At 39.3% G+C, this 23,670-nt stretch overlaps 1 protein-coding gene across 6 annotated transcripts in view; it reads left to right on the top strand.

Annotated features, from left to right (window-relative positions):
• LOC137840804 (uncharacterized) overlaps positions 1-23,670 on the top strand; it is a 150,218-nt gene that overhangs the window by 110,933 nt on the left and 15,615 nt on the right. For all 6 annotated transcript variants that reach the window (XM_068652623.1, XM_068652624.1, XM_068652621.1 and 3 more), the window contains one exon: positions 13,446-13,497. In XM_068652623.1, coding sequence (XP_068508724.1) covers positions 13,446-13,497 — 52 coding nt within the window. The remainder of the gene's footprint in view (positions 1-13,445; positions 13,498-23,670) is intronic.

A 23,670-nucleotide genomic window follows, 5' to 3' on the forward strand; every position in this document is an offset into this window, starting at 1 on the left:
TCGGTGACCTCTGATTTAAAACTTACATTTGCAAAATATATATTTTTTTAAATCAAAAATTACAATTTGGAAATTATTAATTTCAAGCAGACACTTGGATGTGAAAGGAGTCAGTTCCTTTTAGCGATCCATGCCGAAAGAAGCAGTTCTTAAAAAACCAGCCAAAATTCATACCACAAATTCAGTGAGATTGTAATTGCCTCCGCAAATTCCATAAAACTTCATCGATGTTGGCCAAACAGGTGTATTGACAGGAACTTTACGGCAATGAAGATAAGTCTACAAGATTTGACGAGAAGATCTGTGCAAGCAACATAAATTACCAAATGATTCCTGTTTTTGCCTAGCCAATGATCCCATGCAGAATTTCTAAAGGGACGTGTCCAGGGAGACGGGATTGAGGTTTCGCCAAAAACCTCTTTGTTGTACTTATGTAATCGTCATGTTGATAGAGAATTTTTATTGAAACACTAACAAAGCACATGTCCACAAATTAGCTCACTTTCTCTCATTTAACTTCTCATTGTCTGCAATGCCTGTGAGGGCTTACAATAATGGATGATTGGAGGGGACAAAGGAAAACCAGTGGGCTGTGTGTGTGTTTGTGTGAGGAGGGGGAAGCATATTGGCAATGTGGTAAAGAAAAGCATGCTGGCTTGTTGGAGCACACTAGAAGTATGCCTGCCAGTTTTCATGCCACTGGGGCTCTCTGACCTCTTGCTTGTGTGTGTTTGATTGTGTTTGCAAAACTGAATGGAACAACAAAACCATCCCTGCCCAGTCCTACATGCAGTTTATCATGTGTACGTTTGCACTGCCAAACCACGCGCACATGTCTCGACCATGCCCTTCTCAATCAGCCTACACTTTGGGAGTGTGTCCATGTCTGTGTGTGTGTGTGTGTACAGTATTGTAGTCAAGAAGAAGACGATGGAAGTTGTCTCATATATTCATTCATGTCATGTCATTCTATTTAGCATATGATCCAGTTTGGTGTTTCATTATGCATTGCTATGTACTTCTCTCTGGTGTTATTCTCAATCTCAATTACCCCCTCTGTTCTGGACATAACATGCATTATGGATGATGTCATGAAATTGAAGAGGAAAATAATTCAGACTTGTATGCACACAAATAACAATGTCATCAAATACAGATGACACAATCGATAATATTACAATACTTTTTCAAATGTCCTGTATATTGTCGTAAGACGATACGATTCTGCTACATTCATTGATATTGTTGCCTTCAGTCGCGTGACATGACCATGACAATGTAAATCTCTCGATTTTATGTCCGACATATGACCTTCTCTGTGAAATCCCAATTTTCACACAAAATAGAGTGGCACACTCAGAAGCTGCTGTCAGACGCAGACATCACATGCTAGCCCGTCAGGCTCCGCCTCTAAAAGGCACATAGCTAGACACAGAGGTTGGAATATGTTCAGTGTTTTCTATCCATTTTTTTATATGTTTATATGTTTACAAAATAATAATTGTGTATAATTGAGATGTGTGCTTAAATACATTTAACTGCAATTTAATAATATTACATACATTTAAAGTTTGTGCGGGTTTCAAACAATGTTAAACAATTATATCTTTTCTCTATTGCATGCTTCACTTATTGTAGGAATAAAGACAATTGAAGTCAAGTCATACCCGCTGGGATCTTTTGATACTTATGTGACTTATACTTGAAAGTAAATATTTGCCTTATCTATTTTTTTCCATTGTGAGACAAGCATCTCAACAGTACCCAGCTGGTTTGTATGTATTCACTCAAAACATAAAGAAAGTGTGTTTTGACACATTGCTCTGAATAATACAGGTTGCTGCCTTAAAGAAAAATTGTGATAAGCCCGGCTTGTCATTCTTTTTCTCATGCCAGCCACCTAAGCACAATGCAAAATTTTCCGAGATTAATCTTTTCCAATTTACATCAGATGACTAGCCGCGTTTTGAAAACAACATATTTGGAGGTTGTGACTGGCAAACAAATGCAGCGTATGTTTCCATTTGCCCTCCCAAGCCTTTGGCTAGTCTTGCTCACTGACCTGTCACATTCAGCCTGGTTGGCCTTTTCCAACAGGGCTGGACAGCTGACACAAGTACTCGCCCTCCCTTTTTCTCCCTAATGAGTTTTGATATGAGCTTATGTGAAAATGTTCATGGCAAAGTTAAACCCTCAAGCTACTCTAACAATCTGGCATATGTGGGCGTCCATTTCACTATCACTTCCACACAGAGGTGATGCTGGCAAGAACACTGACCATGATGGCGGAAATATTTTCGTGTTAACCTGAAAGCTAAAGACAACGCAAGATGTTTCCAAAGCCTGGAGACCTGACAGCACTGATTTTTATTGTTAAGCCGGAAAAACAAGAGGATGTATCATCCCCTGGAGCTGCGGGAGGGCTCGACTATCTTCATCTTTTTGCCACGTAGTAATCATAACCCCTTGAATATAAATACTTAAAAAAAAAATCTGATATGGAAATACAATGGATAATTGGCATCCACTGCAGTGTGTAGAGATGCAGTTTGAAGTTCAAAATGATTGGCCTTAACACTTTAACAGACTTCAACCTGCACCTGAAAATATGCATCACACCACAGGATAAATCTGCCAATTGGATCTCCCGAGGTTCCAATGTAAGATGTCAATATCCAAGTTGCAAATGACAGGCACACAGGGATTGTGTTCAGCAGTTTGCCTTGATCTTCAAAAAGGTCACACCATTGTGCGCCCATTCATGAAAGAAATGGCCGTATGAAAAAATGATATCCAATCACCTTCTGTACTTTGTCCATGTCCAAATGTTATAATCAATATCAAACTAACAAAATGTACTTGTAATCATTGCACGGCATATTTTGGTCAAGAACTGCCCAAAAAAAAAGGAACTAACCAGGTAGTGTTTGTTGCACAGGTTATACTGTACGTAAGTGTGCTCAGAGCCATGTGTTGCAGATTTATCACTATTCCAAAATTATAACATATCCGGAAACAAGGATAGAAATGAAGAAACTAATTATTACAATGGAAAATATGAGAAATAATTACAAAATCCTGTGCATTGCATTGACCAAAAATAAAATGTATGACCTTTTGACCACAGTGATATTAAGCATCATGGATTGAATAAAAGAAAAAATCCAACTCAGTTTTCTTTCCACAGAAAATGAAACGCTCATAATGACCATGGATTATTCCAGTCAAAAGGGAGTGAAATACATCGGGATCAGATTTCCATTCCATAATACTGCAGTGAAGTCGAAAACCACAGCGTATGCTGGCACTGGGCAAAATAGCTGGATTCAATAAATACATGGACTGAGCCCTGCTATTCAGAACCCCCCAGCATTGAATTTCTTATTTAGGTCATTTAGACAGGGCAAAATTTATACAGTGTGCAGCTCAAATCTATAGCACTTTTTCCCCCTTCACTGTCTTTGCCCTTCTAAATAAATAGAAGATGAGAAGGAAGCCAAAATGTGTGGGTGTGTAAGAATGGCTTCAAGGGAAGGAGTAGTGTCAAAAAAAGGAGTGGGGTGGCTCTTATTTCATTTACTAGTCAGACTGCAAATGTTTGTGTAATATGTCTGTTTAGAATGTGAGTGATAAAGAAGAAACAATGCAGAGATTTAGCCAAGCAGAGTAAAAATTAATTGATTGAATGATTGCGAATATATTACGAGTACAATTATACATACTGAGAGGGAGCCTGGTTTTAGTTTGACATTTTATTCCAGTTTCGATGAGTTCGGCTCTAGACAATGCTCTCCTGCCTCCTCGTTTAGCTTCATCTTAATTGGCCATTAGATTGAAAAATAGGCTTTAGTGCCTCCGCATCCTCCTGCCCTCTTGTGGAACTTCAGTGCTGATTAGACCTTTGATTTACAAATAAACAAAGAAATAGATTACTGTTTCGGTTGAGGTGGCATCAAACAAACTAAACTGCGATTGAAGAGGCAGCAGCATCTTAATACCATTATTTATTTATTATTTCTATTTAGATATTTATTTATTACTGATTCATTCATTTGGTTGAAAATGGTACTGATGCATTGGGAAACTTGTTACAGTAGGAGTTTCATCTCAAATACAAATTTGATACCCTTTTCATATCTTGCTCCAGACTGCAATGTTTCAGAGGTGTGAGTTTTATTTTTGGGGAGGGGGTCTTCTTCACTAAACTCACACTGAGTTCTTATGATGAATATAACATTCCCACAATGAGAAGAAGCCAATCAGCTTGTTTTGGCTGAAAGTGAGAAAGACAGATGAGTACTTGCTAAATAGGCAATCAGAGAGGTGGTTACCAGCCAATCAAGCTTGTGTGTACATTTTGGGGAGTCTCTACCTAAATGGTGGTCAAATGCTGAACATGGCTGGGCTTTTCTGTTACAAGGACGACAGGTAGCACGCAGTACAGTACTGTAATAAATAATAGATAAAATAAATAAATCAGTACAGCATTGGTTTGAATACTAAATGGCAGCACTATCAGAATGAAAGCAGACAATCCTGTTTTAACGGAATAACAGTGAGTGATGTCATAGTATTCATTCAGAGAAGAAATTGACTTTTATGCTGTATCTATTCCCTATTGGTATGTATTCATTTCTCTCACTTATAGTGTCAGTAAATTTGTTTGCTTTTTGGTTTCAAAGGGATTTCTTTGAACCACACACCTTTATAGCACTTATACCAAAATCTGTGGTATAGAAATACAATCTGCACGTTATTGTAGCATTTACACTATTTAAAAGGTCTTCAAACACATTTTTAAAATGATAAAAATGTCAATCAATATGATCATTGCAGAGCTAAAAGAAAGGTAACATTCAGTGCTTTCTCATTGACAAGCCAAAATAAAGATATCCAGGTAGGCAAGGAAAATGAAAATAATAATAATGTTTTGCATTTTGCTCACTGACTCTACTGAACATTACTTAGACCTTAAGACAAACCAAATGGTCTATGCTGTTCAAAAAAAGCAAAATCACTATAGAAGGTATTTATTATTGAGGAGATCCTCCTTGTGAAATTGTTTAATCAATAGAGGAATGTTCTCTGTAATTAAGTGTGTCAGCTACTTAACAGGACTTAAACCTCTATCAACTCAATGTCAAGAGAGGAGTTAAATGTAAGGTCTAATGAGGTAATCATGCTTCTACAACAATGGCTATAACCCAAACAATGTAAATGCAGGTTTTGTGTCCAAATATAAGATTGGAGTTCATTACCACAAAGAAAAAATTATCTGTCATGACGGTGCTTCAGTTTGTCGACAGGCATGTCAGTGAAATTGCAAAGTGTCTTTTTGCTGAGTCATGTAAAATTTCATTGAAAGCACACTTGCAAGTAAATTGATAATATTCAAATGTGATATAACTTTTTTCTTCCTTTTACATTTCTATTAAGATGCATCCCCCAACTGCATTAATTGTGATCCATGAGACTGTGAGAAACAGATATTTTGAAACAAAATCGATCAGACGGCAAAATGGTTTGAAACTAAATGAAAGCTGGAAGTATGGACATTGATCTGTTAGATCAGCCTTCATAAAGACAACCTCCCCGTTCTTAAGTCTTCAAAATGACATCAGAAAGGTTCTTATGTGGCATGAACGTGAGTTAATACAGTGCTGTGTGTTGACATCAATAAGCATGCAGCTTGTGAATGCTGAAGAACACCAAGTGATCTGCATATGAAACAAAATGTCACAAGCATCAGCAGCCACTTCCTCAGCAAACGCTTTCACTGTCATGTACATAAACAGACACACTGGTCATCACTCCCCCACAACTCCCTCATCTTTTAGCACCCTCTCTCTCTCTCTCTCTCTCTCTGTCTCTCTTCTTTCCTTGTCTTTCATTGATCTCACTCTCATTGGACTCATCGCTCTAAATTCTCTGCAGACAAAGAGCAACCACTGGATGACAATCACATTAGAGCACACAATCTATTTATGGCTTTGCCTCATATTTCAATTTTCTCTCTTGCTCTCTCTCTCTCTCTCTCTCTCTCTCTCTCTCTCTCTTTCTCTCGCTCTCTCTGTTGCACTCTCTTACTCTCTCTCTCTTACTCTCTCTCTCTCTCTCTCTCTCTCTCTCTCTCTCTCTCTCTCACGCCATGCACGAATACACACACACACACACACACACGCACGCACACACACAGACACACACTTTCCTTTGTCTTCCACTGCAATAACGTAAACGCCAAGATTTTAGTGGTAATGAGTTTTTAATGAAAAATGAATTAGTTACAGGAGATTGTGGAAAAGATAAAACATTGGAAAGAACAGGTGATATCAAACCAGAAGGGGGGAAAAAAGTCATTGGATGCACAATAGTTTTTATTTGATTTTACACCTAGCTAAAACTGATTTGTAAAGTAACTGACAAAACTATATATCTATATAGCTATAGATAGAGATGGTGTGATGGACTAAATGTGTTTTCTGTGTGAATGCATGGACTGCAGGGCCATCAATTGGCTCCAGAAATGCCATGCAATGATGGTAATGGTCTAGGAGCAGAGAGTAATGAAGGAATTGATCTCCCCTTCGCAGCGAGTGCTTGACATTTTCACCAAAGCCTTGAGCACCTAACCTTACCGTGCATTTTTTACCTTATTTCTTACAGCACTGTTTGCATCATTTGCATCGATGTCGGACAATACCACAGTTTTATTTGACACTGTGCACGATTCTAGTTTTTTTCTCATTCATTAGAATATGCTTCATAAAAAAATGGAAATTATATAATAAATTAAAAATAATACAAAGATACTGTAAAAATGCTGATTTGTTATTAGCTGCCCTATCAAAATAATGAAATAATCTTTCTTACAGAAGATTTGTTCCAGCGCTTGTATTGGACCTTATTGGATTCATGAGCGTAAGGTAAAAACTATACTGAAAGAATTATACGTTGTATTTTTGTAATAATTTTAAATGTTTATTGTTGTTTATTTGTAATACAATTTTGGTCACTTCAGGGTCATTGATAATATGATAAAACTAAAGGTTGTAAAATGTTCTTCCATGATTGCGGCTGCAAGCTTGTAATCTTTTAGGATGCTTATAGAAAAGCCTTCTGATTTTGCTCTCTCAGTATCTGCATAAGTGTCAGCTGAGGAAAAAGTGAAATGGAAATGCAAAGTACAAAAAGCTGTGTTGCTGTAATAAGTTGAGCAGCCTCCAACATGGGTGCAGTGTGATAAATCTGAGCAGAGTCGCATGCTAAACAGCTTCAACCTGGCTGCCTCCAGCTCCCTGTAAACAGGCTTTGTGTCACCATTGTCATATCGCAGCTCCATTATTATACATGAGAGTCTGAGGCCTTTAAGAAGCTTCATACACAGAGCTGGCAGCCTACTTCTCTATTTCTTCCCCCCCCCCCTCCCTATTTTCCCCTCTTACACTTTTTCTCTGAATTTGGTCCAACAGAAAAAAAAATAAAGGCAGCTATTTTATATCTATACTCACTCCTTCCCCCTCATTCACCGCTGAATCGTGTTCTTGTTTCATGAACTTGGGTGCAGTTGTGAGTGACCTGCTCCACCTGTGGCTAACATAGATGGAGAATAGGATCAGGACTTGGACATTTATTTTGAGGGAGTGTTTTTTTTTTTATCTGCTGCTTTGGAAAACATTCTGTCTGGGAAGGGGAATACTGTAAGTTCCAATGAGGAGAAACTACAGGATCCAGACTAAGGACAACTCAGAGACCCCTTTTTAATAAATAAAAACGTTGGATTCAGTTTTTGCTTGCCCGGATGTGCCCTTGGGTTGGGCCTCGATGTTGGCCAGGTTTGTCCTGTGGGGCTCGACACAGCCCAAAAAGGCAATAAGGGTGAGCCCTTCATATGGGCTCACTATCCGTGGGAGGGGCCACAACTTGACTTTCAGAGTATTCACATAATAAGCAGATTCATCAACCTGTAGCGTGCAGTCCACAATTGATTGTTTGCAGACCCAAATGGTGTATTCTATGTGTATCAGTGCTGTATCATTACAGTGTTTTGCACGGTGTGTGTCTACCATCTGGTATAAAAAGAAATGAATATTGCAGTGACCTCTGCACTTTAAACGGCTTATATAGCCTATGGATGTTGACATGCACGGAAAAAATCATGTGAGGCTGAGGATGCACTGTGTACGTTTACAGTTGCCCATTGATTTATAATTAACGGTGGGGTTGCTGCTTCAGCGCACACACAGCTGGCTGGGTCTCGGTGGGCTCAACAATGTGTGTGTTTGTTTGTGTCAGATTTTTTTTTTTTTTTTGAAAGAGGGAGATAGAATACAATCCTCATATTATTTCTGTTTGAAGACATATTTTCAGCTGCTTTTGTCATAGAATAGTATGACAACTGAACAAAGTGATCGCACAAAGTCAATTTATTTTTCTTATTACCAGTACTGTCGATTTGTGTAGTATTGTATGTGCATGATTGTTCGTACAAGGTCAGACACGTTTAAGCTTTTTATGGTGATAATAGCTGACAGTGTCAATGTTGCCAAACTGAGCTGTCTTGTCGTTATTTGTTGAAGTACAAACTGCTTCTCTCTATTGAGGGCCAACGGTATTGACCCATAAAGTAAGTACAATCCATTTTTGCCAATGAGAATTTCTATACATACAAACTATACAAACACAATCCATTCACCACTGTTCATCATTGTAGAGCATCTTTTAAAGGAAGTCTGGCCTTCACAAATAACAACTGCTGAGAAAAAATTATGAAAAAAAATAAAGATTTCTCTAAGTATGAATACTGTACTTGGTTCTCTTTGTTTTTTTAATACTAGAAATATTGTCTCTGTGTCCCGACTCCCAATTCATAATTTACTTTGAAACTCGAATGGAGTTTTGTAAATTTAAGACATTCCACAGTGAAATTGGATGATTAATAGCTGATGATGCTCAGATCGTAAAAATAAACATATTTTCGTCTTCTATAGTTTAGCAGACTAGAATGTTTTCAACGTAGGTTTAGGGCCTCAAAGCAGGTCTTCAAAGTAGATTTTGGTTTTGGTTCTAAAGTCAAAGTAGGCTTAGGGTATCAAAGCAGGTAGAAAAAGGGATGATTACGCTCTACATAAATTTAGAGACTTCCTCTCATCATGCATTTTATCGGGCAAGTCTCGCATTTACTGACAAATTGTTTTGATTAAAGTCTGGCCTGTGTTTTCACACACAAACACACTCAGACCAGCATGACCATTTAATCTCCCTCAGTCTCTATTTTTGCACAGTGCATCACCCTCTAGTAAATATTTGCCCTCTTTTCTTCTGTCACCTTCCGTCTTGCCTTTTATACACTTTCTTTGACTTGTCATATCACCATCTGATCTCATCTGCCCCTTCTTATAAGGTCATCTCGCTGGTCTCCACTTTTTTTTTTTTTTTTTCTCCTCGCATGGAGTGAGAGCAGCCAGAAGCCCATTCTCTTTAATTCCTCTCTCCATCAGGAGGTGAAGGGCCTGGCTGTTTTGAGATGACACACTGGATTAAGAGGGCACATTTATTACAAATACGGGGTCATCCATGGGGGTCCTCAGCGGCCCATGATGTGTATTGTTGCCCACTGATCTGTCATGGCCAGCCACAACATATTTGAAGGCCCTTTTGATCCACACCATCATTCACCACAGGCCTTGTGCACACCACATATGCATGTATAAGCATATTCATGCAAACTTTGTAACAGGGTCAAGTAGAGTTCTACAAGACAATCCCAGGACACCGTCTGACAGTTGTGTTATTATCACACTGTACACTTGTGTGAAAACCTGCCATCAAATGTTTTTACAACATAAAGCAGTGCTTTTGTTTTTCACAGAACCGGTGTGTTGACAAAAATTTTGACAGGGATGACAACTTGCTAAAAGTTGCCGAGCTCAGCCGTGTGACTCTTGAGAATATGGAAATAAAGTCAACTGAGAATAAGTTATAGTATTTTTTCAGTAATCAGTTAAATTGTTACAGACGAAGCAGGGCAATCAATTGGACGGATAAGTGTGAAATGGTAGGCAAATTTGACGTAGACAACTAATTCTAACTAGATGGTTAAAAAGTAAACTTTACTGAACATTAACTCATAATGTTTGGACATTACAATTGATTGGATTTAAAAATATAATTACAATAAGAATGCACATGAAAAAATTCTGATTCATCTGAATTTGCAGGTTAGGTCAACAAAATTCAACATATTTAAGTAATAGATATACTCATTTATTTTTGTTTGATGAAAATATGGGTTTACAGTGTGATGTGTGCAAGAGTGAAAGAGAACATCTGATTGTGAAGGGTTTGTGTGTGTACACTGTACGTGCACTTTTGGGTGTGTGTTTGCATTTGCACACTTTAAAGAGGACTGCATCATACTATAAGGTGCATTATGGGTCTGAAGCTAATACACAGTGATAGCTCCAGTACTCTGTGTCGACCACTTGAGACTGTATTCGGGTTTGTGCATGCATGTATGTGCATTGAAATGGCAGCATAAAAAAAAAAAACAGCAAACGACCTCACACACATTATTCACCATGAATTTTGTATTAAACCTCAATCCTGACATAGAGATAGATACAAAAGGAGAGATGAAGAAGGAGAAGCATTGTAAAAGAGCATACAAAAATATTGAATGGATAGATTGCAAAAGGTTGAACAGAGAGTGAATGGATTGATGAAGTGATGGTAGGAAGAACAAGAAGAAGAAAAAACAGTTCCGCACTTAACTGCTCAACAAAGGGAAACCTTTAATTAAATGGCCCAGATCTCATAGTGCACTTTGTTGAGATTAAAATCACATCAAAATAATGATTTCATAAAACAATTACAGACTGCATTGTGAATCATACTAAGTGTGCACTTCACACACACACACATATATACATTATATACGTAAATATATATATATATATATATATATATATATAGGCGGCTCGGTGGCGCACTGGGTAGCACGTCCGCCTCACAGTTAGGAGGGTGCGGGTTCGATTCCACCTCCGGCCCTCCCTGTGTGGAGTTTGCATGTTCTCCCCGGGCCCGCGTGGGTTTTCTCCGGGCGCTCCGGTTTCCTCCCACATTCCAAAAACATGCTTGGTAGGCCGATTGAAGACTCCAAATTGTCCCTAGGTGTGAGTGTGAGTGCGAATGGTTGTCTGTCTCTGTGTGCCCTGCGATTGGCTGGCAACCGGTTCAGGGTGTCCCCCGCCTACTGCCCGATGACGGCTGGAATAGGCTCCAGCACGCCCGCGACCCCCGTGGGGACTAAGCGGTTCAGAAAATGGATGGATGGATGGATGGATATATATATATATATATATATATATATATATATATATATATATATATATATATATATTTTTTTTAAATTGCCGCCCCTCTCTCTCCATCTTTAACTATGTATATGACAAATAAACATCTTGAATCTGGAATAACAAGTCTTCTGAGTGTGCCTTCTGAATCTCGCAAAGATCATTTTGGTGGTGGATATAGGCGAGAACTGTCACTTCCATCTGATATGGTGCTGATGAGGGATTCCAACCCGACCTTCAAACACACTATGGAATCATGTCAGTTGCAAAATTACATTTGCATTGATAGGACACAGACATAACACGAATCTCACCTTACCTTACAGCACGCTTGGTCACTGATAAGATAGCCCAGTTAAAAGCCATTGGATGTAAACATAGTCTTTTTTTTTTTTTTATAAAGAGAACTTGAGACAGCTTGTGTGCAAGAGCAGTGAAAAGAGCTGCTGAGCTTTTTAAATATTGCTTGCTTGCTCTACTTGCTTATGACATTCTGCAGGTTTGTGCCACACTGTCAAAGAAGACGCGTCCAGAAATGTTTCCTCTTTAACAAAGTGTGTGTGTGTGTGTGTGTGTATGTGTGTGTGTACAACTCGACTTGCTTTTTTATGTCACTTGCTTGCATACTTCACCGCCCCATACACACTCAGAAACACTAAAATATACCCTTTCCGTTTCTCTCTTTTCTGTTTCTTTTCTGCCTGTACTTCTGAAGGAATTCTCCATCCATCTAATTCCCCTCCTGGTTCTTTTATATTGAGGCTGGGCCCCGCTCGTATTCCATGTCAAAGGCTTTCTCTTTTATTGAACATCAAATCCTCTGTGTCTCGCCTCACACTCTTTTCTCCTGCGTGCTCGGCAGCATGCATATTCAGGAGCCGGCGGCCCGCGCCACAGGGCCGGCTAGTAGCCCAAAAATCGCAATTGTGGGTATTAGCGTTGTAACAACGTGACATGAATTGCCGCCTGCTCTATATATAGGTGCAAAGTCAGTTGCTGTGAGATTGAGACTTTTCTTGTATTGAGATTCACTTTCTTGTTTTCTTTCTCAAGCTGTTTTCATGGGACTTCTATTTTGACTCTGGAGGTGGCGCTCGCTGTCAGAAAGTTTCAGCAAATCTAGAGATGCAAGAAGCTGCCCCACTGTGGGATTTTGCATGCTGATTTGAGCTTTAGAAAGCCATAAAAGGCAGAAAGATGGAAACATCCGAATGCTGTTTGTACCAGTTAATGGTGTCAATGTTGTTATTATTATTGTATGTAACTAAAGTCCACATTGCCTTGCTGTGTAGAGTTTGCATGTTCTCCTGGTTCTTTCTTTCTTTCTTTCTTTCTTTCTTTCTTTCTTTCTTTCTTTCTTTCTTTCTTTCTTTCTTTCTTTCTTTCTTTCTTTCTTTCTTTCTTTCTTTCTTTCTTTCGCTATCCCAAATCAAAACATGCATGCGAGGTTAAGCACTAGATTGTCAATTGTAAAGTATTGATATACTGTACCCAATATATAATATAATATAATATAATATAATATAATATAATATAATATAATATAATATAATATAATATAATATAATATAATATAATATAATATAGCCGCTCGTGTGTGTGTTTGTTGTTTTTGATGATATTGTCATGAAATGTAGTTCCCCAGCATGCTTTTTTAATTCTACTGAGTAAATAATGCAACTTGAACGGTCCATAATTCATGTAAGTGGACATGCAATCAGTTCAGATTAACGTGCGCAATGCTCCTGTGTGTGAGAGAGAGTGCGTGCGTGCGTGTGTATGCATGCACAACGTGACAGGTCATGGACTTTCTCCTCGTGGAGCTCTTCCCTGGTTCACTTAATGCTACTTTTCTTCTACCAATTCCACTCAGTGGACTCTTAAAACATCTTAAATTAGATTTCATTAAACTAAGGGCTTAATCATCATTAAAATTTACACTTGCTCCTTAAATCCGCAGTTAAAGGTCTTAAAAGTGGCAAAGCCACAATTTTCAGCATTTTATGGTAATCGTTGTCGGGAATCTAATAGATTTCTGATTTCGTTTTTTTTTTTAATTTTTAGAATAATTTACTGTTGCGTCTGTCTTTCCAGGGGAGCGACGGATGACTGCTTCAGCCACAGGGTCAATGACGACTTTATGGAGGTAGGCTATGTTAGAGAAAATGCACTTTTGTTAGGCATCACTTTTATATTTAGTCTTCTAGCGTACTGAGTCAGTCTTGAGAAAATTAGCCACCACTCATCCTTTGGACTACAGACAGAGTTACCATGATGACTGTGGGTGGCACTAGGGCATTGCGACTAAATGAGTGGCGATTTGTTTTCAAATAACAAAGTATCTGAAGAGAAATTTGTCCCCTTAATATATAAAGTAAAAGCCTCTTTGATTTATTTTCCCTAATGGAGACATCATTGCACCACCAAATTTCCAAATGACCAACTTCCATGCAGACAACTACAACGGTGGTTAACAGAAGCTCACGCTGATATTGCCGTTAGCTAATACTAAGTGCAGACAAATTGTCAGACTGGCAAAAATCAACACCAACAGCACCACGTGTTCTATCATCGGTCTCATGACAGCAGCTCCGATCACACCTCTCCCACTGTTTATTCCAGACCATTCCAGGGATAGTTGTCTCTCCGCACCAGGCATTTGCTTTAATCCAGACCAAATGCTAATAGGGCTGGCCATCAGTTGCTGGCCATCTGCCTGGGCTGTCGGTCAACTAAGGCAAGCTGCGTCGAGCTGTGTAGTGACGGGCCTCTGCCAAAGTCTGAGCTGCACAGAGACCACTTCATAACCAGAGGACACTTCACGGCCAATTGTCCACACTTACTGGGAGCATAGACTGCAGCGAGTAGTATTATTAAATTGATCATTTCATTATTTTAAGGGCAGTTTGTCCAGCTCCCCCCTTCCACATCATTAGAATCTGATTTAGAGGATGTCTTGAAGAAAATCAAGCCTATAACTTTCACAGACGTTAAATCAGAGCATTAATCCATCCAAGGAAAATCTGCAGGACTTTGCAGAGATGTACTTTGATGTTTACTTTAGTCTGCATAGAAAATAATATTACTTTAATTTACTTTAAATGATACAACAAAAATTATGCTTTCAATCAAATTTACACCCACATGATCATAAAATTAATCTGATTAATCAATTTGGTGAGATTTGATTATATAGGTTTAGTTAGGTTGGGTGCTTTGTATCAACCTTATTTCTACCAGTAATGGGGTGGGTTCTTTTTATCAATAATGCAATTATTTAAGTAATTACTGGATATAAACTGACATTCATTCATCAGACTCTCAGAACCGAACTTCGAACAGCAGTTAGCTAACTTTGGGATTCTGCAGCAAAAGTTCCAAAACAACTTGTTGAATTTAACTATAATCGTTGATTAATATCATACCTACCATTGATAGATGTTACCTATGGATATGTTTTTTTTTTTCTTGCTAAAACCTCCTAGTTTAGCCATGCAATCACTACAAGTCACATAACAATACTGAATTCCAAAAGAGTTTGTGTATTTGATTGTCTTGTTTGAATCAGAATGCAGTCTACCCTCAGATAGATGGCAAAAAGTGCATCTTTTGCTTTTGGTGTGTGCGAGTGTAATTTCCCTCCATGTGTGAGCGCACACAAACCTGCCTTTTGTGTGTTTTGGCGTTCTCTGCACTCCATCTCACAACCTTCTCCTCATTATCAGTTCTCCTCCAGCATTATGGAGCTAGGGTTGTTCAACTTTTTCAGCTCAGGAAACAAATTTAGAAAATCCAGTACTACTCCTCGACCTGGTCTAATGACTACTGGTGTTAGTACCGTACAAACTAGTATTCCTGGCACACTAGAATGGAGAAAGAGGGTCCTTAGCCATTTCAGGTCCCGACCCATTGAAGCAGTTGCTTAAAGACAGATAATCATGACGGAAAAGAAGTGTGGGCATGTAGCTAAACTACTTTATTGTCTATGTGTGTGCGTGTTTTTCTACATAGGCTCTTCCCGCATACTTGTGTGGGAGTGAAGCTCTGACATTGTACATATGGGGGCATCATCCAGCGCAAACAACTGCATTAATTGCTTTGTAGAAAAATCAATGCAAGGACATCATTAACTAAACGCAAGCTTACATTTGTAATTGATATGTACGATGCCATCTCACGGCGTTTCCTTAGGCGTTCCTGTTCGACTGCTTTGACGCCCGCCACCATCCAGGCAACCTTTGAACTTTAATAGCTGAGGGTCAGACTCACAGGTGTGCTGCATGAATTGATGCTCATGTTGGGCATCTGTGCTAGGGTCCAACAGGACGTGTTGATTTTCCACTATCTATTGTCTTGTTTTAACTGCGATGCGTATTGTACTAATTACCTGCCGTGTAGTTTGCATGTTTAATGTTAATGCCAGCTTGCTGCTCTCTGACTTCAATATGAATTTTATAGAAATGCATTATTAACATTCTGTGTGCTCTTATGCCTGGAAAAACAACAACTTTTTTTTACTCATGATGAAGTATGGTCCTTTGCATATACCTTCAAAGTTAAAGTCTGTAAAATGACAGGCAGATAGAATAAACAAGTAGGGATGAAGGATAAAGGATCACCTTGTTCATGTTTTACAATAGATTTCTCATTGGGGGCTCTGACTAGGCTACCTTTTATACCTCTGTGGAACTCATTATGACCGGCGCCTTTGGGAAATTCATTTTCGTATATCTACACAATCTCAATTATGCCACTTAATTGATATCTTTATTTTCCTAATTGGTAGCTTTAGTCCAAGCTGGAATCAAGTGATGTCTCTACATAGCAACAGCATACTTCAAAGGTTGTTTTCTATCATTCTCACATTGCCTCGTTATTTCCAACATGTCAAGGATGTCACAACACATCCGCTGCAATTTTAATGAAGAGTGACTTTGACATGTTTTTGGTGTTTTTTTGTTTTTTTTCCCTTTCATGAATCAGGAAAAAGGTGAGCTAAATGTTGTTAGCTCCATGACACTATTACATTTTTTTAGCACACCCATCAATTAGTGCTCTGTTTTTTAAATGCTGAATTGCATTTGTATTCTCTACCAGAAATATTTTGTGTTGAATGTTCTAAGTGAATGCAAATGTCTTTGCGTTTAAGAGAGAGAGGAAGCAGAAATAGGACATACAGTTAGTTACAGTTCTCTTTCTTGTTGGTCGATTAAAAAAAAAAAAAAAACATTATAAAAGATCTCTGGTTGTGAAGTGTTAAGAACTGACCCCTGGACGTTTTCTATTGCTGTCTGTACTATAACCTTCCCTGCAATGTTCAGCAGCCAAGGTCTACTCCACCGTCTCTTAGCCTCATTGTGAAGTTTCACCCACCCTTATTGATTCTTTATTGACCTGAGATGCCCTCCAGTGCCATCGCTCTTCATCGTTCCTCCTAACCAGCACAGCTTTACATCTGCACTCTTCAGCCCCAGCACCCAGCTGACTTTTTACACCCTCCATCTCCACTCGGGCGTTAACTCTTCCTACTCTCGTGCCGGCAACCTTTCTGAAAAGGCGGCTGGACGATTTGCTGTAAAGGTGCGAAGGCGGATTCTGAATAACAGCTCCTACATCTGAAAAGAGATGTAATTTTACCTTTGATCTGAAACTAGAAGCCAGAATTGTGAGAGTTCAGTAGTACAAGAAAACACTTGAATGGAAGAAAAAAAAAAGTGAAATATGCCTGCTTGAGTAAATCTTTCAGGGACCAGTTAAGGTTTCTTTCTTTTCATTTAGATTTTTTTTAACTAAATGTATTCTTGCACATGATGCACGACTCACCGTGTATATTAGATTTGATGTATTGTGTTGATAATAACGATAATCAAAAAAAAAAATTGTACTCATTGTCAAACCAATTACAGCTTAGCCTATTTCCACTATGGAAATTTGGAAAATACTGTATAATTACACAAACAAGGACAAGCACACTCTATTTGCATACAAAGGCACAAAATACCCACAGTTCCCCTCCCCCTATTCCGCCTGGTTGGACAGCACATAAGTAGCCAAATCTCTCAAAAGGAGAAATAAACAAAACAAACAAAATTATATGAGATGAAAGAAGAAAGACAATAAAAGAAAAATGTCCCAATGGATTGTTCAATCCCTCCTCTTCGCTCTATTTTCCCCTTGTATTATTTCATTTGTTTGTTACTTGGCCATTCATTACAGTTTCTCGGTCCTTTTGTTGTTTGTTTCTTCCTGGTGATTCTTAAATGTTTTCGACTGTTGTTTTGATCTCATTTAGAAATTAGAAGAAGCCAACGCCTTGGAAGTTATTTTGACGAGACTTTGATTAACTTCCGTCTGCATTCTTAATAATGTTTCTGATTTTATTGCAGATCTGGTGATACTGAGTGGAAAGGAAACTAATATGGTTAAAAAAATTAAATCACATATTCAGTAAAAAAATGCATAACTTAAGTCAAGCTAAGGCAAATTATTGTGACGGTTCAATACCTAGCCCAAGTAAAACTTATTTCACGGCAAGTCGTGGCACCCGTGCATGGCAAATACCCTCCATTCTCAGCTGAGATGAATCTTCACTCCTCAGTGAATCATTATGAGAGCCTAAATGGCCACTGCTGCATATTAAAGCACCTTATTTGAATTAGATAATGTGATTATGATAAGATCAATTAACGGCCAGCAATAACGGCAACTGTAAGCCCATTGTCGTTTTGATGACATTTGCGTTTGCTCTGGTAATGTATGTCCTATGGTGATAATTAAGACCCCAGCTTCACAGGCAGACAGGCTGAATGGGAGGGGAGGCATTACATGCAGACCTTTTGGGCGATTAGCATCTCCACTCCATCTTGCCCGCCACCAGCTTCAAGTGGAGCTTTTGAAGAAGTCCAAATTGATTCTGCATCCCGCCTCTGCGACTGCTGCTATTGTGCATGAAGATAATTTCTTGATGTGTGTAATGTTTACACAGCATTCGAGAGGCAATGCCTTGAGCAGTACGCTGCTGTAGGGAGACTGTTCTGTGAATATTTTAAGGTGTGCACCCTCATCAGTGGAGGGTTTTCACGATAAGTTGGCCTTGTATGAAGTGTGCATCACGGGAGAAAGAAATTTAGATATGTTCATGGAATTAAAATGTCCTCAAGAAATCGGTCATAAAAGAAATCCTCATCAGGACCATGGTGGTTTTCCTGGCCTTAGGGTAAGGAGTAGAGCTCCTGCAGGTTCTCCGGACAGATGGCTTGTCACTGTCGTGGTTGGGTGGCCAGGAACCTAAAATCTTAAGCCAATTTGAGTTCTTCCCGGAGTTGGACCAGGGCTTAACATTCGTGAGAGCACCAACAAAGGTCAGACACTTGTTGCAAGAGAGCTGGTCAAGATCGCAAGAGAGAACAGAATTCAAGCGAGAACTGTGGAATTCAAGAGAGAACGTTCAAAAGATAGTCTAGACTAGAAAGGCAGATGTGCGCCCCCCTCTGCTCAAGTTTCATGTGAGACACCATAAAACCACCGGGGCTTTCCAAACAATCAATTATTTCCAGTACAGTATTCAAATATAATAACCAAGTTCAGCACCATGTGCTGGTATTTTGATTTCTTGTACATTCACATACGGGCAAACTTAATCATGTGGTAAAGCCAAAGGCTTATGCCAACTTGAAGCTATCAATTTCAGCAATTTGGCAAGGCAATCTGCACTATACATTGGGCGTCCATCCCTTACATCATTTTCCATGCAACATAAAGTTAGTACGTTGAGGATGATCCCTCTGAGGTCAGGTTCTTATAAATCGCTGCTAACCATGAAGTAACAATTGAAGGGATGGTCACACAAGTGATTAATCGTCGTTCGTGAATTTTCTATTGGCTTTAGACCTAACTGTGTCTCTACTGGCATTCTTGCATTCTATTCCCTGCTGCGATTCATTCTCTAATTATTCTGCTAGTAGTTAGTTTTTATCTGTTCTGGTTGGACCATTGTCTTAGTCACATATTGGTTTCATTCCCGCCGATCCAAATGATGAATATGGTAATGATTAAAGCTTTTAAATTGTTCCTGCTTGTGCTCTTGTCCTCTACATGTTGTGTCCACCCAAACAGCAATTATGATGTCATAAATGATTTGCATCACCATCTGAAGCAACATTTCTGTGGCAAACAATCGTTTTACAGTACTTGTTGGGCAACACTTGCTCCAGAAACAACAGCTGAGCTTTGTAAGTGAGAGCTTTTGTTTTCCACCAACTTTTCAATGCTTTTCAATGGGAATTGACGTAGCAATTGTTTGGATAGAATTCTAAACATCCAGTGTGAAGTTTAGCCTTTCTGAATTGTATTAAGCTCACTGGAGCCTTCTTTGGGAATGACGCAGGATACACCCTGTACTGGTTACCAGCCAATTATAAGCACATATAGACAAACAGCCATTCAAACTCGTATTCACACCTCTAGATTTTGGGCTCTATTTTCATTCCCAGTGCAAATCTAGCACAGTGAGCTGTCAAACTGCATGGAGGCAGGCTTGACATAGAATCCGTATTTTCTCAAACATGCGGTTTGACGCAGCTAAAAACAAAAAAATCTGATGTTAGATGCGAGTCACTTTGTGATGTCACAAAATAAGCAGCCACCCCGTAACACCCCTGCTAACGCTCCTAATTTAACGTTAACCCTTTAACGTTATTGGAATAAAGACTTTCAGTTACTTTTTTGACAAGCTTTCTTATTTAGTGTCCAACTAGTCACATATTGTCAAATTTTACATCTTTAATAAAGATCTTTGAGTGTCTTAAGATTCATTTCTGCTGTCCCTGGAGGCCGGCCTCTAGGGCAGGTTGACGGAGGATTGACGCCATGAAGGAAGAAGATAATGATGAAACAGCGGGGGGGTGTAAAAAAAAAAAAATTGATTGACATCTACAGCCTGCAATTAATGCGTTCTCTCAAGTCATCTGTGAATTTGTACTGCTTTTGATGTGTATTTATTTTTAGTGGTATGATGCAAGCAATGATGTGGATCTGTGATCCGGTGTTTGTGTTCTGACACGCAGGGATTGTAGTAGTCGGCGTGAGATGCGCCTGCCAGATGGCATTGTGTATACACAACCCATCTTGAAACACGCATACACATACAAAGCAGGTACACACAATGATAGCAGAATGCGTCTGATGGTATGGTCCTGAGTCTATCAAACCGCCACGCTATGCTTCACATTTACGTTGTGTGAAATTCTGAGTGAAATTAATTTCACATTGCTGCAAAATCATGTTTTTCTAATTTTATTTAGTTTTGATTCATTAACAGTCATCCATCAATTTATCTGTACCGCTTATCCCCACGAGGGTCGCGGGCGTGCTAGAGCCTATCCCAGCTGATTTCGGGCAGAAGGCGGGGGACACCCTGAACTGGTCGCCAGATAGAGTTCTTCATCTTAATTTTCGATTCGTCCGCGGGCTCTTACTGTACGTCATCTTGGCATTATAGTTGTCAATTACTGGTTGAATTTCGGTACAGACTTTCAGATGGAAATTCTCCCCCAAAATAGTGTGGCGCTCAAGGGGTTAAGCTCTGCACCTATTACTAATTCACAGCTATGTGGTCTAAACTGGTATTATCAGAGGAAACGTAAGAAGAAGATTCCCTTGTGCTCCCCTTGAAGTGTGAATCACAGTCGAGAACAGATCATACATATGTACAGGTCTCTCTGCTCCCCGACGCGTGAAGAAGGTCTATTGCTGCAAATGAACGCGCCCCTTGATATAATTCTCATCAAGGTTCAATCAATTTCCTCTTCCTTTGCCTGCAGCAGTGTATCAAAAGGGTTCTTCATCAGTCTCTGTCCCCCCCACCCCTTTACTGGCCCCTTAGATTGAGAGAAGGGGCGACATTGGTAGGGCCATAAAGGATGCATATGGTTATATATTTAAAAATGTGGCGATGATGAAGTAGATTGCAGCTGCTGTAGTGTTGTAAATAATTAGATTGTGTTGGAAACGTTCCACATTTAAATATACAGCACTAAAGACCACCAGCTTTGTTGTCTTAATGATCATTTATAGTAGAGCATCAAATTGAGAAAAAAAAAAAAAAGGTTAAGATACTGATTTGGATTTTTTTCCCAAAAAGATCTTTAATTGATCATGCTAAATTGTGAAGGTAAATCCAGTGACCTGGCTTTTTGATAGATCATTTTCTCATCAATCATATGGTTTTGTCCTTGTTGGGTAAAGGCATGGCTGCCCAATTTAACAGCTGGGTCATTCCCAGAAGGAACTTAGGGGAAATGTTTGTTTTATGACACAAGAGCAAGAGAGTACACGATGGAAAAGACCACACAGTGAAACTAACCGTTACATAAAGTCATCAATATCTGTGGAAATGTGGAATTTTGCACACACACACAAAAAAAACCTGTTAATATGTCCTGGTAATTACACTTACCCATAGCACAAAAACGCACTTCTTCCAGGAATAAATATTGCTTCTAATCTGTCCCTCATACACACACATACACACACACACTCACACTGAGAAATCCTCAATAGTGCGACAAGTCCTTCTAATGCTGGAGTGTTGTGGCAACAAGGCTTTAAGCTACAAATTGACTGCTACCTGTGTGGTGGGGGAGTGGGGGGTCATGTAGCAGCTTACGACTGCTACTCTAGCACTGTCCATTCAGCCAGAGGAGACTGTTAGACAGATATATGGCCACTTAATTGGCCCATGATGGCAGTGTGGTGAAGTGGTGATCGCCAGTGGAGTGCTAGACACCAGATGATTAGGGGCTAGTGTGCGTGAGTATGTGTGTGTGTGCTTGGGAAGAAAGAGCGAGAGACACACAGCGAGAGAGAGAGAGAGAGAGAGAGAGAGAGAGAGACTTGTGACTGTAGCTGTGCAACCAAGTTTAGGACGTGGGCTCTTTTTTTGTGGCTTTGAATTTGTTTGTGTGTGTGCATGCACTTGTCGTAAACCACATAGACAAGTGCGGGCCTGTGAGCGTGTGTGTGCATGTGTGTAAAGTGATCTCAGCCCAGCAGGACAGCGCCAGCCCTGGACTTATTAGTCACTCGTCTCAAGCTGTCAGCCCACACAAAAGGCATCAGACGATTAAAAAAAAAAAAAAAAGAACCACAAACCTGTTCGGCACACTACTCATATTCTACAATGTGTCAGGTGTGTATATGAGGGTGCATGTGGGTGTGAGGTTTTTAGTGTGTGTATGTGAAAAAGTGTTTTGATGGAGTCCTATTTTCCCTCGTAGTCCACTCGTTGTCTAAGTAGGTAAATCAATGCAAATAAGGGAAATGTCGAGGACAGGTGGAGTGAAGAGAATAACAAGAAAAGGCTGAAAATGGAAAATAAACAAAGGCTCGGATTTAAGGAAAGAAGAAAAAAATAGGAGGAGGTGGGGGAATTATGGGACGAGAATGCCCATTAAGGTGGGAAATTGGAGCCCTTCGCAGTTAAGCATTTCACTTGTGCCCATATTTCCCTGATGGTGGTGTGAGATTCACGGGGCCCCGAGTTATCCAGATGAGACCGGCAAGAATTAAAATGCCATATGTTCAGGATGGCACCTCGGCGCAAATCAAACGCTCCTGTAATTTCTCTCAATACCAAAGAGGCCCCTAACATTAGGCTCTCTACGCTTTGCTGGTTTGTTTATTTCCACCCTCTTTTTTTGTCACATTGAAGTGGTGATTTATTTTAACTATTTGATACAGCTCCTGCTGTTGTGTAGGCTTTTGTTTACGCATGTGTGTTGACAGCATGTTAGGTTGTAGGTGATGGAGAGCATTGGAAGAATCTCATTGACTTTTTCATAATTACTTTTCCATATCAGATCGCTTCAGTAGCCTGTAACGGTTCTGTCTTCCAGTTTTCTAGCTGCCATTTCATCGAAGAAAAAAACCTGATTGAATTTGATTTTTTTTCCTCATTTTCACCCTGTACTTAATTAACTGATATTTATAGATATCTCTATGAATACGTGGAATTCAGCAAATGAGATACAACATTTATCTTATTGTCTTAATGTGATTAAAGTGGTTTGAAGATGTACGCCATCAAAATGAGAGGCGCATTTTCCATAGAATTATGGTAATAGTCTTATTTGTTGACTACCTAGATAAAATCGTTGCACGGTGATCACACACGTCTGGTATTCTATTCCTTACATCTTACGTCATTCTCAATGAATCAGAATCTGCCTAGTAACAAAAAAAAAGACGTGTTCCCTTTTTTTAGTGGCATTTTGCGTTTTTGCTGTCAATCACAGTATTTCCACATGGCATCATAATCAAA

This window comes from Syngnathus scovelli, chromosome 12 (assembly GCF_024217435.2).
Source record: "Syngnathus scovelli strain Florida chromosome 12, RoL_Ssco_1.2, whole genome shotgun sequence".
Lineage (NCBI taxonomy): Eukaryota > Metazoa > Chordata > Actinopteri > Syngnathiformes > Syngnathidae > Syngnathus > Syngnathus scovelli.